General features: G+C 41.4%; 1 protein-coding gene across 2 annotated transcripts; it reads left to right on the top strand.

Moving 5' to 3' along the window:
* Positions 1–5,069: 5,069 nt before the first annotated feature.
* Positions 5,070–16,747, top strand: MPC1 (mitochondrial pyruvate carrier 1). Of its 2 annotated transcripts, XM_005508603.3 has the most exons (5): positions 5,070–5,329; positions 10,594–10,597; positions 13,172–13,268; positions 14,923–15,055; positions 15,791–16,747. In XM_005508603.3, the coding sequence occupies exons 1-5, from the start codon at positions 5,259–5,261 to the stop codon at positions 15,807–15,809; spliced, it is 324 nt and encodes a 107-aa protein (XP_005508660.1). In that variant the 5' UTR covers positions 5,070–5,258; the 3' UTR covers positions 15,810–16,747. The 2 variants fall into 2 exon arrangements, with proteins under 2 accessions (XP_005508660.1, XP_064913682.1); XM_065057610.1 differs by lacking the exon at positions 10,594–10,597 and having other exon boundaries at positions 5,143–5,329.
* Positions 16,748–18,447: the final 1,700 nt, after the last annotated feature.

Genomic DNA, 18,447 nt, shown 5'->3' with positions numbered 1-18,447 from the left:
TCCTGCTGCCCAGGTGTTGTTTGGCTTGCCAACGATGATTGTTAATTGCAGTAGCTGCTAATTTGCCAGTATTTATGTCTCAGCAATCCAATTTTTTTCCAGATCCATTTTGCATCTATTTTACTTTTCACTTATTGACTTTGTCCACTATAATTCCTGTAACGTAGTGTTCCTCTGGCCATTGATAGAGGAGAGTCTGAGTTTTTCTTGTGGTTTTATAAATATTAGACCATTGCCTTATTTGCAGGTCTTCAGCTGGAAATACATGTTTTTGTTTTGATGCTTGATCCTACTCCAAATCCTACTGAGAACTGCAGATGATTAAATGCCTCTAGCTCTATAATGTAACAATTTATCCTAACTGATCAGATTTTACATAGAAACTATTAATTTCACAAATTATACATGCTGATCTTGTGTGATAGTGTGCCAGCTCCTCAGTCAGTTTCAGAACTGTTACCTGCTTAGTTGTCCTATTTTTCAGCACTGAGAAAACTATTTTTGCATTTTAGCTCCTTCTAGAGTGATTTAGTTGTTATGCATTTATTTCAGTCTTCTTTAGACTAATATACTAAATTCATATTTCTACTAGGATATCTCTACAAATATGTCAGGGCTGACCATGCAGTTTACAGAGATTGTTCATTATTTACATAAGGCAGCTTCCTGAGTTTGTATTCTCAGGTGTTCAATCTACTTCGTTACTGCTGTGTGCTCCACATGGAATAAAATTCCTCAAACATCGTGCCATCACCTAGGGATAATAAATCTGTAATCAAAGATGCAAAAATAAATGTGTCACATCAAACTGTGGGTCCATTTGATATTGATGGCTGACTAAATGTCATAGTCAATGGCTCTACTCAATCTTCTCATCTACCTACCAGATGTTTTGTGTCCACTTTAATGAACAGGTATTTCATTACAAGGTATAAGGAGGTTGTTACAGCAATACATCTTCTCTTCCTGTTTTTCTGCAACAGCAGGGAAATAATAACTACTTCTGTCCTGAGGACATAGTTTCTTGAACATCTTGTTTAATTGTTGCTCCCTTGTCTGTCATACAACACTCCAAATAATGTTTTCCTGCAGTTCCTTTCACAGCTGAGAAAAGGTAACATCATTTTCCCCTGCAGATGTTTGTTAACAGTCATATCAGATACATCCTTTAGAACTGACTTCACGTCTTATGCCAGAAGCATAACTACTGCATAGCACAAGTAGATTGTTCTGCAATGTTCGTAACACATTTCTCTTCACTGGTTTTATTGCCAGACTGGTAGTACATCACTCTTTCCCTGATGGGGACATGTCATCATGCATGTGCCTGCAAAGGCATGCCAAGAGGAAGAAAGAGGTGACCTAAAAGGAGAATAATGGCAGACTGCTCTACTGCTTTACTCAACAGCTGGATCTGAAGTCAAGTCCTGATCTACAGTTCTGGGATGTGGGGAACTGGAGGGGCCATACCTCTCCCATAGCTGGACAGAGAAATGGGGAATGTTGGATATGAAGACTCCCTGCTGGGGGAGACACAGTATTCATTTGCTAAACAGACCCATCATCCAACAGCTCACCTGCTCACAGAGACAAAATTCAAGATGCTGTGAAAAATTACTAAGGCTCACCCAGCTTTGGCTACCTTAGGTACCTGTCCTTGTGGCCAAAAATGCCAGCGCTAGGTGTGGTAGTACTGAGGAGTTGTGGAACCAAGGCTGAAGGAGCCAGGGATGCTCTTCTCCATCCCCCCCAGCTGCAGGCAGCAGTTCAGGAGAGTGCAGATGTGTGCTGGTAGCAAGGGATGATGAGCTGCAGAAGTATCTACATAAAGCCTCTGTTTTTAGAGAGCATCTCATGTAGAGTAACTGCTGGACAACCCTAGAGTCTACCTGCTAAAAACAAGGAAGGGAATTAAAGCGTACCGGCTAGATAATCAGAAGCACAAGGCTAATGATAAGCAAAAGCAACAAGAATTCCAGGAAAAAAATCCCAGGAAATGGCAGGTATGGGTTTTGTGAAGATAATTTAAGGGATAAAAGACTGCAGGGGTTCTGTCTCTTTGAAGACCAAACCAGGTACAATTATCTGTTCTGACTGGAAGAAACATAGGAGCCATCCTTAGACATATGGGGCTTGGCTTATTCACAAGCACCTAAAAATCAAAAGCGAACATACAGTAAATAGACAAAAGGACATATGAATAGATGAAAATAAAGAAATGGTGTCAGCCTGCAGATAGAATCAGAAAGGTTAAGGCATTAAATCAGTTTCAACTATCATGGAACATAAAAGACAACTAAAGTTTGATAAAAGCATTAGAAATTAAAAGAAAAGAAATTGTAGTCATGTATTAATGCAGAAAGAGTCCACAACGGGTAAAGCAAGAAGTATGATAAAAATAAATCAAAATAGGTCTAAATTCAGCATGAAAAATTGATAGAAGCATAGTTCAGACCAGGAAAAGGACAGATGAAATGTATTTTAGAAAAAATGTGTGGCAGGACCTAATTGGTGATTATCCTCCAGCCCATGGAGAGGACAGGGCAGTCTAGCACTGGAGAAGGGCACGTGTCTGAAGAGAAGGGGTTAACAACAACCTAGCAAATTACAAGTCTATTTGCCTAATTCTGATATCCCCAAAAAATTGCTAGAATAATTTACTAAACAAACAGATAACGTTCACTCAAGGAACAACATGCTTAAAAGCACACCTAACATGGACTTGTCAGGAGCAACTCATGGCAAATCCAGTCAAATTTCACTATTGAACAGGCTAAAGGGTTAAAAGGGAAGTGGATAAATTGAAGGGGTCTTTTGTATGGCTTTTGATATCCTTGTAAGAAACCTAAGAAGTGGTATGCGAATAAAACCACTATAAATACATACAGAACTGCAGCGAAACGAAACTTCAAATCATTGCTAGCTGTTTTTGTTGTGTAACTGGTGGGGCCTGTCACATGTGACTGGTTTCTTCTGGGCGCATTTCTAGCTAATGATTTTTCCATTAACTACTTCAAAAACAAAGTTGGATACTCTCAAAACTAGAGAAGGGCACTGCTCTGCTGGCAAGGCTTTGACTGAGACATTATGACCTTTGACAGGGCTATGCCTTAAAAAAGCTGTGAACAAAAATGGAGTAAGGCAAAGGTTAAAAGATTTAAAAGGTATAGCCTGTGAGAAAATGCTGAAAGAACAATGCCTTCCAATGAAGACAAAAGAGGTTTTTTCTTTTCTCCATACATAGATTCAAGAAAGAAAAACTGGTGAATTTTCAGTAAAGGAGAATCAGGCTATACCTGTAGGTAAAACTGAAGCTATAATATTAGTGACTGAGCCTGGCCATATAGGATATGTGGAATATATATTTTGTGGAAAATATATTTTGGATGAACCTACAGAAATTATTTCCATAGACCTTGCTTCTGTTGGTGGAAGTTGAATCAACTAGAAAAAATTATTCTTTGAGACCTCGTTCAGATTCACATTGCTGTTTTTAAATGAGGAGGCTAAAAAGGCCACAGAAATACGTTGGGCTGCATTTTGGCTTTCCATAATGCACTATACCAAAGGGGTTAAAACTCCTTCCCCCACACAGAAAAGCTGGGGGTGGTTGTGGGGTGTAACATCATATGCTGCAGACAAAGGAGAGGATGTCTATACACAATGCAAACCTGCTGCTCTCTGAGCAAGCAATCAGAAGAAGGGTGCAGAGCTCTTACTATCTATCTATCTATCTATCTATCTATCTATCTATCTATCTATCTATCTATTTATTTAACCCAAGATCCTGCCGGGAAGAGGGAATCAGAAAGAAATGAGGCAGCTGTGGCCTCCAGGACTTCTGGCAGTGTATGTATGTCCCAGGCTGCACTCTCAGCCCAGTTCTAGACTGTAAAAACTGAGGCTGCAAGTCTTTGGAAGGCAGAAGAGATAACCACCAATTTTCACTATCTCTAGCGCACTGAGCGAAGATAAGAGAAGTAATTCACATATAGGTGTTTGTTTGTACGGCCCAAATTTTATGAAGATGGTATTAGTAGGCTTAGAGTTTATCTTCCCTTCTAAATAAGCAACCTCTGCTCAGGTATGAAATAGAAAGTACTACAAAGAAATGAGATCTTGTACCACTCCAGGTACAGAGGTAAAGGTTGAACTGTTGCAGTGCTCTGTCATAACCCTGTACTCACAACTCCAAAAATTCAATGCTCTGGACTCTTCAAAACCCCATAGGATTTATATTAAAAAAATAAAAAAAAAAATCACTGAAACAACTGTGGGACCTCATACTTCTGCTTCATGCGCGATTGAGATTTTTTGTTTCTTCGGCCATCTCAGCCACCATGAGGAAAACACCGTTCGTTGGAGAGGAAGCAGAGACTCGCCCCTTCACCTCCCGCGGGGCTCCGGCTGAAGGCGAACGGCGGCGCAGACACAAGTGTCTGCCGTTGGACCGGCAGCAGCTGGCAAGGGACCCCGTTCCGCCCCGTCCTCACGGATTTAACTGCCGAGATCGACGCTGCTCGGCACCGGCCCTGAACGGGCACCCGCCCTGCACAAGGCCGACCCCACGCAGGCCGGGGGCAACGGGCGTCTGAGCGGCCGCACAAGGGCAGAGCGTGCCGGGGGCTGCGGCCGCACACCCCTCCCGGACACCGCGCACCCCTCCCGGACACCGCGCACCCCTCCCGGACACCGCGCACCCCTCCCGGACGCCGCGCACCCCCCCCGGACGCCGCGCACCCCGCCCGCAGCGCGGCAACGGCCGTTGCCCGCCCAGCCCCCCCGGCGCCCCTGACACGCGCCACTGATAGGGGCAGAGCGAGACACCGTGGCGGGGTGGGCGGGATGCGCCCCACAGCGGCCAATGAGAAACCACAAGCCGCCGTCCTGCGGCCAATGGCGGCTGGCAAAGCCGCCGCGCGGCTCCCATCTGCAGGCTGCGGAGGAATGCCGGCAGCCCAGCCGATAGCGACTCCTCGTCGCGCTTTGCGACAATTTGCCCCCCCTGCTCCCGCCGCCTTGGCTTACGGCAGTCTGCCTTTCCCCTTCCCCACAACCAGCTCTTCGGTTTCGAGGCGCGTGAGGAGGGAGGCGGGGCCGCCGCGACCAATAGGCGCCGAGAGCGCCCTTCTGACGGAGTGGGCGGTGGTGCGTGCGCTGCCGTAAAGTGGGCGCCGGCGCGAAGGAATTGTCAGCGGCGCCGGTAGCGTCGGTGCAGGAGGCGGGTGGGCTGGGCGTTCCTGCCGCCGAGGGCCGCCATGGCGGGGTCGGTGGTCCGCAAGGCCGTGGACTATTTGCGCAGCAAGGATTTCAGGGACTACTTGATGAGGTGAGCGCCGGGCGGGGGCCGTCGCCAGTTGCCGCACCCACCTGTGCCTCGGGGGGCTGTTCCCGCCGCGCTGACCGGGGAGGCTGCAGGGACCGGGCGTCCCTTCCCCAACCGCCCGTCCACTCAGTCTCGGGGCGCCTGGGACGGCGGTGTTTGCGGCTTCCTCACAAGAGGAGGAAGAGCAGGCACCGAATTCTTCTCTTTAGTGACCAATGACAGAACCCGAGGGAATGGCAGGAAGATGTGCCAGGGGAGGTTCAGGTTGGACATTAGGAGAAGGTTCTTCCCCCAGAGGGTGCTGGAGCACTGGGACAGGCTTCCCCAGGGAGGTGTCACGGCCCCAAGCCTGACAGTGTTCAAGAAGAGACTTGACAATGCCCTCAGACACATGGTGTGAACTGTGGGTTGTCACATGCAGGGGCAGGAGCTGGGCTTGATGATCCTTGTGGGTCCCTTCCAACTCAGAATATCCTGTGATTTTTATGGCCTCTGCCGGGCTCGTTCTCGCCAGCGGTTGGGGGGGCGGGGCGAGGAGCCCTTGGGCGAGGAGGAGGAGGCTGGCCCGGAGATGCCAAGGAGGTACCAAGGGCGGCGAGGCCTGAGGCTGTCAGGGCTGTCAGTCTCACGCCCGCCCCACCCGGGGAGACCGGGCTTGACCTTGAAGCGAAGCCACGCGGTTTGAAACTGCCGCGGCAGCTGCGCCTCTCGGTGACCTTCCCGTTCCTTCTGCCGGCTGGGATGGCCTGCGGCCTGTCCCAGCCCGGAGCGCTGCCCCCCGGCAGGCGGGTGCTCGCTGCGGGGGCAGCAGTGCCGGCAGCCACAGGAGCCGGGGGCACGGACACTCTGACCGCTGCCTGCAACAAGGGCAGAAAGAGCTTTGCTCGGTTGTGGGCGGAAGCGAGCTTGCTGACAGATGCAGTCTTAAGATCACTTACTTAAACGTCCTCAGATATTTAAATAGGTACTTTTCTCAGAGGCTTGTTAAAGCCACGCTTTCATGGGAGTGCGGCTCAAGGCACCTTCCAGACAGCTCAATACTTCTTTCAAGCTTCAAGTTTGTGTGCTGTGCTAAGGGGTATGGCACCTCGAACTGAAATCACGAGAATACTTCAAAGATACAATTGTGGCATATTTGCTTAAATCTGGTTGAACTGCTTTTATATAGGAACTGTCTCAAGTAGGCAGGTTGAAGTTGTCTTGGCTGGCAAGCAGTTTGACAAAACTAGACAAATAAAAATGGGTGCTTCTAATAAAGGTTGTTGAGCAACTTTTCATTATAGCTGTTGATTGCTATTCTACCTACATCTATTGCAGCTGATGTCTGATGTTGAGCAAGCAAGTAGGAGGACATCTGTTTATCTGGGAAACTTAGTCTTTGTTAAGGTAGCAGGAGATGGTGTAAGCCTACATGGAGGAGGGATTGTAATATAAAGACTTGGGAAGCAGAAGGGTTTTTTTTGGCATTTGCAAAATCAAGTCCCACAGAAATTATGGTGCAAAAAAATGAGTAAAATCTGAGAAGGAAGAGAATATCCTTGAAGTGAAATGATGAAAGGTCAGAGCAGGACTCTATGTGGATTCCTTTTGAAGGTTTTGAAGATACTGTTTAAGTTTGGTAGATGCATTTTAATGCTAACATTTAGCTTATTGTACCAGAATTCACGTGGAACATATAAATGGCCAGTGAAACAGCAATCAGCTTCTTAATTAGAAAAGCAAAGAAAAATCTGGAGGAGATAACAACTGCTTCCTAACACCACCACAGTTACTTGTAGGAAGTATCTCTTTACTAAAGACTGAAAAGGTAGCTTTTTCAGCTGTATTTCATCCTAATTGTAGTATTGAAATAAGCTATCTAAAAAGAGCATTCCCCAGGATAATACTTTTGTGGGATGGGTTCTTCTTTTTTATGTACGAAGTTACCTGCTTATTTATATTTCTGTTACTGGGTTTGTCATGAAGGGCTGAAGTCAGCTGCTCCATCTGGTATGGCCTTTCAGCATTGTTCCTGTCTTACTAGGAGATGAGTGTCTAAGTTGTTGGCCTGGAATTCTTTTTTAGAGTTATAACTCTTCACATCCCTTCCTGTAGGCTCTTGTTTCCCCAGGCTGAAGAACTCTCTCCTAAAGAAGATTCCTTTCTTGCCTTGCTCACAGACTAAGAGTTTTCTCAAAGCTCTGAGACTATGGTATCTGTTCCGAAAATCAGCATCTAATCACCGCAGTGAAGCAAGGCTTTATAGAAGTTAAAATTGTTTGTGGGGGAAGGTCGAATTTAGATGTTGTTTGTGATACCAGTGTTGTGTTTTAAATTGCTTAACCCTAAGTAGAATAACTGAAGTTACCCAAAATGGTGGAATTGAGTGCTCTATTGTTATTACTTGGAGCTATCAGAATTTGCAGACATCTATTGGAATAAGTAGTTTCAGCTTCAGAACTTGAAAACATGAAAGCAAGCATAATGAATGCATGTTGTTCTTCTCAGGTGGTTATATCTGGCATTAGGATTGCATTACATCAAATGTTAGCTTTTGGATCTTGCACAAAGAAACAAGATACATTACTTTAAAAACTGTCATAAATAATTAAATGTGTTGCCAGTTTTTCACATTTGGCTTCTTTCAATGATAATTAATAGGGTCTGAGTAACTGTAAATCATGTAAGTATAGATTTACCCTAACCATGTCTCAATGTTTTAAAGTGAGCATTGTAAGAATGTAAGTGATAGGTACACTTTTCCTGCTTTGTTTAAAATGCAGCAGTAATGTTAATTTAAAACTAGCTGACTGGCATATGAAAGGTTGGTAGCTACATACATTGTGAACTTGAAGTTGCGTAATTTTTTTCTGTATAACCTGAAAATGTCAGCTATAATATCACTGAAGTTGTATTATCTGAACCACTGATAGTAGGCAACTGAGTTGTTCTCTTACTTCTATCCTAAAGATTTAAAACAATATCTTCTGAAAAATATCTAGTAAAACAGCTTTCTCCTCTCTTGAGAAAGCCTATAAGCCACTCATGACAAGTTCCGGCATCCTCTTCAGAAGTAATCTGAATTACTTTAGTCACATAATGAATCCCAAGGTGTCCCAAAATCTTCTGGTAATAGAAAAATAGGAATGGAGACTGCCATCTTTTGGGGCACTTCTGAAATGTCTCTTCCTGATGACTCAGCAGTAATGCAAATGTACTGACCCTGTTAATGTAGATGGCTTTGAAATACATAGTTCATTCCTTGTAAAACCTGAGCACTTATGTTGAAGTAAGCTGTCTAGGACCTTCCTTTTAATTGACATGCACTTGAGTAGCATCAGTAGTATAACTAGAATAAGCTGATCTTTAGTTCTCTTCATTAGTAAATCTTTAAACAGAAGGATGTAAGAACTTTTTTAAAGTCTTCTACTGGTTTGTGCCAGAGATTGAGGAACACAGTACGTACTGGTTTTTGTTCTGTATGCTCCAAGAACTGAATGATCTGCCTCTTGCAGAAGGGTAATACTCTTTCCATTTAGGGGATGGCAGTGTAGGGGAAGCAAGTAGTGACAGTTCATCTATATTTGCAGAATTGTCTCTGGCCTATTAATATCCTTATTGCTGGTATGAAGAAAACACCTGCAAAAACTTTGGAAAAATACATCTTCCCCAATATCACCTTTTTTAAATGCATTGTAGTAGAAACATGGTGTTGATCAGCTGATGGTTCCTCTTCTGGTGTCTAGATACTTACACAGAAATTAATGAGTAAATCCAACAACTGTTGTCCACAGTTCTGGGAAGTTTAATACAAAGTGTTTACTTTGTCAAGGGATTGGAAAAAAACCAAAACGTTCTTGGAAACTCTTAATTTGGAGTGGTGTCACTTCAGGAACAGATGCATGCACTTGCCGTGGTATCCTTACTATTAAATACAGTGCATTTGTTGCAGCTGTATTGGCTGCAGAGATTTGGGGCTGGATGCTTGCTTCTGGAAGCATCTGAATGACCTTGATCTACACTCTTATAGAAGCATAATAATTGTTCCAGTCAGCCAGAGCTGTCTACTGTGTTAAAGCAGCAGCAGTTTGATTCTATTTTAGGCTTTCGTGTGCCTGAAAACAACTTCCACTTTAAAAATGAAGGCTAACTTCTGTTGGCACAAAAACATTGTGCCAAGAGGCACACTTGAACTTGTTTAGTTAAGGTTTTATGGAAAAGTTGCAGTGTGCACTTGTCTTGTGAATTTCAGTTATTGCTGCAGTTTAGTTAATAAGAAAACAAAGGAAGTTGTTAGACTAGTCAAGGATGCCCTAACAAAGCATCTTGAACCAGCCTGTGGATTGTAACAAAGGCTCACTGAAATGCACATCCAGTGCAACTTCCTACCTAGACCTGACTGTTCCTGTTATTTGTAAAACAGTTCTCTAAGAAGATGGAAATCAGTGTGAGAGGAAGTGACTGCTAGGAAGTGTTCTGCAGCTTGGGGCAGTGGTAGGTGAGCAGCAATCAGTCAGCAGTAGGCTTCCTGCTAGTACCTGGATTCTTGTAAGTCATAATTCAGAACTGAGTCCTATCAGTATCTTTGTTAGAAAGAGAAGTTTTAAAAGTTCTGAGGCATTTTAAAAGGTATAATAGCAAACTATCTTATAGATAAGCTGTTGTCTAGCTTTCATGCATAGGTGGGTAACTTATTCTGTAAATAAATTGGTACCCATATGATCACTTAAATGAACCCTATCCACAACCAGAGTGTAATTGCATGTTACATTACAGAAAATGTATTAGCTCATTTTTGGTACAGCCACAGTTGGCCTGAGCTTAGTGACAGTAACATCTCTGGCAGTGTTTGGTTTGACCTACTTATGTGGGTGTACAAAGAATTCCAAGAGATTTCTTCAAAGCTTCTACTGAGTAACTGTAGCTGTTTAGCTTTGTCATGGGCAAACCTTCATTGCTTTTGACATCCTTTTAGACTAGTTGATGTGTGATCCTGGATGCTTTGAAGTCTACAGGGGATGAATGTCTTCCACAGACCATATTAGGATTTTTATCTTGCTAGGAAAAAGGTACTTGAGCAGCCAACACTTGTCACAATGACAGCTCTTGAAGGAAACAGCATTTTTAATACTGTTACATTAATCAAGGTTAATGCCACAGCGATTTCCTGACTTCTGCCTGTCTTTGTGGTATGCTTCTTCATGTCAATTATGAAAGAAATGAACATCTTTCTTTTCTTTTTTCTTCCATGTGCTTTCTGAATGGAAAATGATGGTCCACTCAAACAGTACGGTAAGACAAGGGAGGGGACTTCTTGAGGGGAGGGGACTTTCTCCCTAACTTCAGTAACTTGCAATCTTTTTGCCTCAGCACTGTTGTGACCTTGCCTGCATCTGAAAAGCATGCTAGGAGCCTCCAGGGGTGATGCACTAGTAATATTTATTCACAAGTCTGAGGCTAAGGGTGGACAAACATTAGCTCCTTCAGAATGCCATGCAAAGTAATCACTACAATATTAACAGGCCTTCATTTCCCCCCCCACCCCTCAGATACTCTTTGCTAAGGAGATCAGCTCAATCTAGGACCCTTCTTCTGCATAGCAACAATACTGGTGCATAACTGAACTCTGTCTTATTTTTAATTAGCTTTACTTCAGGCAATTAACAGTACTATGTAACTCACGTTACAGACTCTTCTTTCCTTCAGCCTCGGTTTACTGCTGAAACTGAGAGTGGGTATTTTATTTCACAATATTGTGAATCATAATGTTGTGGGAGACTTGCTCTTCTATGCAGACCAAAGACAAACTGTGTAGTGTAGTTTAATTCTTGTGTGTGGAGACTTGAAAGGGCTGCATGCCTGGAGGCACTTAAAACTTGATAAACATCTCAAGTGGGAAGGTTCCAAATCTACTTCTTTGGTCAGAAGAGGAAAGTTGCTGCTGCAGCACTGCTGGGGTGGGAGCTGATTCTTCAGCTTGTACAGCCTGAAGCAGTCCCTAGTCTATAGTGTACCATTTGTTCATGTTCTAATGACAGGTGAATTAAGTAAAAATGCCAAGTTGACTTGATTTACCTTTCAAAACAGACGTCACCACTAAGACTCTCAAAGCTGTAATTGTTTCATAGATTCATAAAAATCAACACATTTAGAGCCTTAAATATTTATTTTTCTAAAACTACAGTTGTTTAAATGAGATTCATGAAATGGCTGTAAAAGCCTCACCAAGTACCTGTACTGCCTCACCAGTTACCTTTTGCAGTCTGCTTCAGTGTGGTTGTGCTTGCTGTCTTACCGTGCACATAACAGTTATGTGACTAGAATTTTGTTTCTCGTCTTATTGCCCTTTAGAACTATTTAAATAGCTTCATTAAAGCCACACAATATCACATACAGTACTGACTTCAGTTTCTGTGAATGTTATTGTTGTATTGCAACATCTTGTGTGTAAGTGGCATTATAGGTACATTTCTTTATGCTAACTGTAGCTGTACAATGTAAATACCATGTAGTTATGCAATTGTTTTCAGTTATGCCATAATCTCTCTGTGCTTGAAGGCTCTAAGCATTACAGATGTCAATTTCCCTATCAGTAGGAATATAGTAAATGCATTTATTTTACTCTTCAAAATGCTCTTAATATAAATCTGAGTTTGGATAAAATGCACATTCTGTAGACATTTGCGTAAATACTACATTGTTTCACATATTGCACTATGGTTGAACTACCAAACAGTGTGTACAACTTAATCTCAACTTTTTTTAGTTCATTTTCTTGTATTGCAACCCAAATCTGCAGGAAACAAGTGTGACTTTTATTGTAGTGTTACAAGCTAGTATGCAGGCTAGCAAGAGTATCTTAGAATTAAAATTGCAAGAAACTTGAAACTTAAGCATCCCCTGACAATTCCAAATCATTGTAATATCTGCAGTATTATAGTTAGGGGCAGTATAAAAATAATGGGTATAGTTGGTATCTGCAAAGCTTTTTTGTTGCAAAATGCGTCTCTTACTGTATCTAGCCAAATTACTTTTGATCATCCTTAGTTTCCCATTAGGAGAAGCTGACCCAAGTACTGCATGCATCTTGTGCGGAAAGAGTTCTTTCCACTGAAGCCTTGTTACTTGTAACAGTAGGGGAAATTAGATGTAATGACACTATTTGCTTCAGTTTGGAGTCTCTTAGATGATACCCATCAAATGGAGCTCTCATCAGGTTTTCTGACTTGATTCTTTCCACTTTTTGTTTCTGTTTCTGTGTAAGCACCTGTGCCTAACTGCTCTACTCTTACCTGTCTAATCACTGAGCTTTAGATAGTCACTAAGTTGTTTCAGCAATTTCAAATGAAGCTCTAGGTAACAATTTCAAAGAGACGGTGGAAGCACATGGAAGAAGACACTTGCTGAGCATTTCTTCATTCTAACCATAACATGAAAACAGTTCCAGTTCTTCACTTCAGCAAGTCCTTGTGCTTCATTACATTTCTGAGGAGCCTTATTTGAAAGAGGAATACTAATTCTCTGCACAGAATTGAACTGTAAAACTGAGGTTATTATATGACTATACCAATCAGACTGCTTAATGATGGTTGAGGCATAATTACACAAAGTTGCTTTTTAACACAACAGTTCCTTTCCAGTTGCCGGAAGATGCAGAGTGGGTTCCTTTTCCTTTCCTCCTGAAGACTAGATCCTGCTAAAAGAAGGGTTTAGTTTTTCTCCCTTACATCAACAGTAGTCTCTGCCTTAACTTGGAATTTTACCCTTAATCCCATCCTCTGAAGCTTTGCATGGCTAAGGGAGCCTGTATGAATATTGCAGGAAGTCTGAGTTTCTGTATAACCTTATTTTTTTGCCTCTTTACAGCACTTTTGGGGTCCAGTTGCCAACTGGGGACTTCCTATTGCTGCTTTTAATGACATGAAGAAATCTCCAGAAATTATTAGTGGCCGAATGACATTTGGTAAGACCTGAGACAAACTTCTTGTCATTAAACCGACTACAGAACACTGATCCTGTCCTTCAGGCGATGATATGTTTTTAGTTGTTGCTTAGTTGCTTTAGTTGCTTGCAAAGCTGTGATCAAAGCAGATACAGATATCAAATATCTTGTTATATAACTTTAGAGGCCACTTAAAAATTGAGGTACTGAAAAGTTGCAGAGCTTTCTTTCAGAGGGCTTTCCAGTAATTCTTGGGGAGGAAGGTGGGTCTTGAGCAGTTTCAATCACCAGACACACTCCTAAAGTATTGGTCTTTTGGTGTTATACTACTGCATACAGTGGTTCAGAATGCATCTCTACACAACTTTATTCTTTGTATCAAAAACAATGATCCCTTGTGCATAGTGTGAGACTTGAATAGCAACACTGACAAAGTGAAGAAATGGTAACGCTTGGTCTGCAGGGTGCAAAAAGCAGCTGAGGGAGGTTAACTCCTTGCAAAGTAGTTGCCTGTGAGAGGCTAGTATGACTTCTAATGGAATATTGTGAGAATTTCATTTTAAATGCATAAGCAGTATTTTTTCCACCTTTTTTGGAACATGTATAGCTTTTGCCTAGATGACTATGTCTGTATTTCATTGTTCAGATACTTCTCTAGGATTATAAATCTCATAGCTTTAATTTATTAGCTTAATTTTGGCATTATGTCTCTTCCTTAACTCAGTTAATAACTTAATTCTGACTAATTCTTCTCCCTAAAGCAAAATACTGTTGGGTTAAGGAAACTTACAGCCTCATGCTCAGTAGGTTCTGCTTAGACTAATTCAGCCTCTTAAACAGCTTCCTAGGGATGCAAGACCAGTTTGAATAGTCTCTAGTATAGTTTTGCAAATAGCGCTTTGGTGGCAGCTACCCAGCTCCATAAAGTTAATACATTTTTTAAATTTTAGTAAGTATACATATGATGGTGTGTGTACAAATGGATTGCTCCTATCTTTTAGGCTCTGTACCTTTAAAAAGGCTGTTTCCTTGAACAATTAGTTTCCTAATATTTTTTCTTTCTTTAAGCTTGTCAGAAAGCTAAAAATGAACTTTGCAAAACTAGTGACTCAGGTTGTAATTTCCTGTATTTATATGCACTTATGGCAGGAGAGTAGATTACAATTTTCTTGTCTTCCTGGAAAGCAGGTAACAAAGCTTTATGCTCCTGAATGTTCATGGTTTCCTGGGGATGGAAACTTCTTTTCTCTTAAAGTCCATTTTAGAATGTTCCCATAAGAACTGTAAGTAATTAGTGTGTTTAAAAAATACTCTGCCCTAGAAATTGTCAGAATTATACAAGATAGGCTGTGTCTCACTGGGCTTAACTCTTACTCTCTGGCTGAGATCGTTTAGGTAATAAACTAAAAGGGCTTCAGTTTCATCACAGGAAAGTGTATGAGGAAAATGAGTTTTTGTGGAAAGCTGCTGCTCTGCAGATTTTTCTTGTGTAGCAAAAATTAGCACTGTTACATATTTTCCTGCATTGGATCCTCAAAGTGAGCTAATTTGTAGGATTATTGGAAAAATCAAAAGCAGTGATAAGTGTTATACTTATTCCACTAGTACGAAAATTAAGCCTCAATAAAAAGCAGATATTAAATAATCTACTAACAATAACTATTATGTTTTGCAGCACTGTGTTGTTACTCCTTGACTTTCATGAGATTTGCCTACAAAGTGCAGCCAAGGAACTGGCTACTTTTTGCATGCCATTTCACTAATGAAATTGCACAGCTTGGTCAAGGAGCACGACTGATCAAACACAGGCAAGTCATGCTTTAAAAAGGGGAATTCAAACCGATGGTTCTTGGAATACTCTGGTGGCTTTTATCTGTGGTGCAACTTGTTTAACTTCAATACCTTTTGCAAAGATTAACAAGCTTTTTGTCAGGAGGCTGACTATGACTCATTGTCTTGTACCTCCTTTAAAGCTTCTCAGGGGTGTACATAGAAAAAGCTGAAAACTGTTATAGTCATGGATGTAGACAGGGGTTTCAGCAGCTGCTGGCTATTTTGGGGTTTGTTTCATGTATTATGTTCATTAGCCCACGTGTCCGTCTCTGTAAGTAACTCCTGAGATGGAAACATCTATAAAACTGGGAAGAGGTGGTACATCTGAAAGAGAAATCAAGCAAAACCTCTCTAAGCTGACTGTTCTGTATGTGGGGTAGATCCAACTGAGTGTGAATGAGAAACAGATTGCAAGCAGTCTCACACCCTCTTTGTGTAGCAAGTAGTGCAGACACTGCCCCAAGCAATCCTGATGTGAGTCAGGATTCTGGCTTTTCTTATCTCCTGCTCCAAGAAATCTATGTGGAGCAATGGGAAGATGAAGCCTCCTGAACTAGAAATTAAAAAAATGAGACAGAGCAAAACAGCAAGTGGACCTGCCTTTGCTGTCTAAATGTTCTTCATGCCTAAAGTTATATACTTACCCAGATTTTTTTATAGTAATTGCATTTCAATATTCACTCTTACAAAAGCTGTTCTTCTCTTGGCAGGATGGAGAAAAATAAATAAATATCTAACTCGAAATAAGCCAGGGAATGTGTTCATCCCAAGTGACAACCAAGGAAGACTTGCCATCTACAGATAAAACATTTAAAGACCTGTTATGAATATAACCCCATCAAGAATCCTCCTACTAATTTTTTATCTTGCCTTTTGAAAAGTACTATTCGGCAATGTATTTAAAGACTTGCTGCCTTACAGGTCCTTAGTAACTACTGTTTTTATAAAGAGTTAGTCATACAAATAACAAGCAATATTTGAAAGCAAACTTCTTTTTAATCTAACAGTCTAAAAGTGGCCCATGATGGTTTGACAAAACTTATTTTCAGATCAACATGAATAGAGGCCAGTAAGCAGAACTGTAGTTGGTATCATTGTTCTATGTATTAACATTCTTAAAAGCCATTTAACCAGGGTGCATTTGTTCCTATTCTGCCTCCTTTTTAACTCAAGCAGTGACTTGCTAACCTACAGGAACAACTGTGTAGATAGGCAGGCTGGAAGTGATCAGCTTTCCCTCTTCCCTTATTGCATGCCTTGTCTCAACAAGGAGACTTCATTAATATAACTTTTTGAGTCACACATTATTTAAAGAAGACTTGGAAAAACAAAATCATAGCATCGATTGAAGGAAGACAATGAGGTCTAATACTGTTCTTTAAGAAGTTCTAAATGGATTTTACTTTTTTTTTTTCCTATTGGTTGAGTTGTTCCAGGTGTATGTAATCCTTATACAGGCAAAAACTTGACTTGTCTGGAGCCTAACATCTGAAGGACACAAGGTGCCTTTCAGTAGTTTTTGACTTCATTGGGAGAGTGGTTTTCCTGCATGACCTGCCTGAAAATTACATTGATGTAAAGATACAGATGACAAAGAATGTATGTGATGGATTTTCAGTGCAGTGTTTTTGAACAATAAACATGTCCCAAATGGCAAATCCCTTCAACATTTTGAAAAGTTTTGTTTATTATATTGTGATACCAGATCCTGAAGTGAAATTTTAGCATGGAGTGTAATTCTATTACTGTAATAACATGAAGAAAAACAGGCTGGAAAAGTAAATGGTATTATTCTTTGTATGTACTGATTTCAGACAATTGTCCTCTCAATTCTAATACCTAGCACTTGGCCAAGGAAAAATGGGTGTGGGTACTTAGCAGGAATATTCATTCTCAGTCATGGTAGGCAGGGTCAAATAGGCTCTCGCTATGCAGCTGAGTAAATATTACATATTGTCTTCTAGCAATTATAAGCTAGTCAATTAAAAGACCTGCTTTAATCCTGGGCTGATATTGTGTTCCCTATTACATGATGGCTAAATTTTGTTAACAGGTGTACAAGAAAGAGGTTTATAGGGCATGTCCTACCAGATAGATAAAACTAGTACTGATTGCTACTCATTGCTTGAGAAAAGTTAATCCATAAAGCTGCTCCTTCAGTACTGCTGTCTTGTCACAAAAGTAGTCATCTATAGTAGTTATCTATAACCATAATGGTGGAGTCAAAACAGAAGAAATTACTTGGAAGGCTTCTTTAATGAGGGTAAGAACGGCTACCTATACTGAATTTTGTACAACCTTCCCCACGTGTCTCATGCTACATAATTTCAGCTAATGCTGCTGTGTATGGTATATATTCTTTTTGTTTGTTTTGCTTCTAATACTTCTGTATGCAGAAGTGAGTTCTCCCTACTCTAAAACCAGCAGAAAACTCCCTTTAGCCAGGGCTCTGCAAATAAATCTACCAGCTCTCAGAGAAAACGCATTCCTAGTAAAATGTAGTTCTCCATAGTGGTATGGGTTATCTTGTCCTCAATAAAAAGCACAATGGTGCCATCTGAGCAAGGATAGTAATGCAGAGAACTTTGAGGGGGCGGGGGAGAAGGATGAAAGTCTCAATAAGGTTACAGACTGAGCAGGCAGCAAGAGAGGGTTTGTTCACTAGGTTCAAGACAGGTTTTAACATAGAAGTGTTTAGAAAATGCAGTCCTGGATTAGGACAGAGCAGTCTTCCAGCTACTCCAGTGCTCCGTTCTTGAATGCAGATGCTAATTGCATTATGGCCTAACTAATATGTAGAGCAGTTACATGCATTTACTTCAGCTATGGATGTTTCCAGTGTATGTGAATCTGTATTTACTGGCAGACACATGTTATTGCTTTACATGCCAATTATAAGAAAGGAAGCCCTTTATGAATAAGGCTGGTTTATTCATGCTAACATGACAGACTGTCAACAATATTAAATGGTAATATATGAAAGAGTCACAAGGACAGTTATCAGCTCTCAGGTTTTCTGCCTGTGTCTCACAAGATACTTTGATCCTGTCTGCTTTTGGGGAAGAACAGTGCTAACTACCTAATGTAATATGTCTGCAGTTCTGCTTCTATAAAGCTAGAGTATTTCTGCTGTCATCTTATGCAGAACCTAAAAAGTTTGTTCTGGTTGAGTAAGACATTGCTGCAAGTTTCACTGTCTTTTGTCAAGTGCAAAAGCAAGCAGTCTGGTGATCTAAACTGAGGCAATTTCTTTATTAAATGAGGGCCAAGTCTGTCCCTCCCTACCCAATCCCTTTCTGCTTTTGCTGATCTGATAGCTGCCACTGTGTTGCATTTAGTTGCTGTGGTAACCACTTATAAATAACCA

Source organism: Columba livia, chromosome 3 (assembly GCF_036013475.1).
Source record: "Columba livia isolate bColLiv1 breed racing homer chromosome 3, bColLiv1.pat.W.v2, whole genome shotgun sequence".
Lineage (NCBI taxonomy): Eukaryota > Metazoa > Chordata > Aves > Columbiformes > Columbidae > Columba > Columba livia.
Note: the sequence above shows the minus strand (reverse complement) of the source record. Positions and strands in the feature narration are given on the sequence as shown.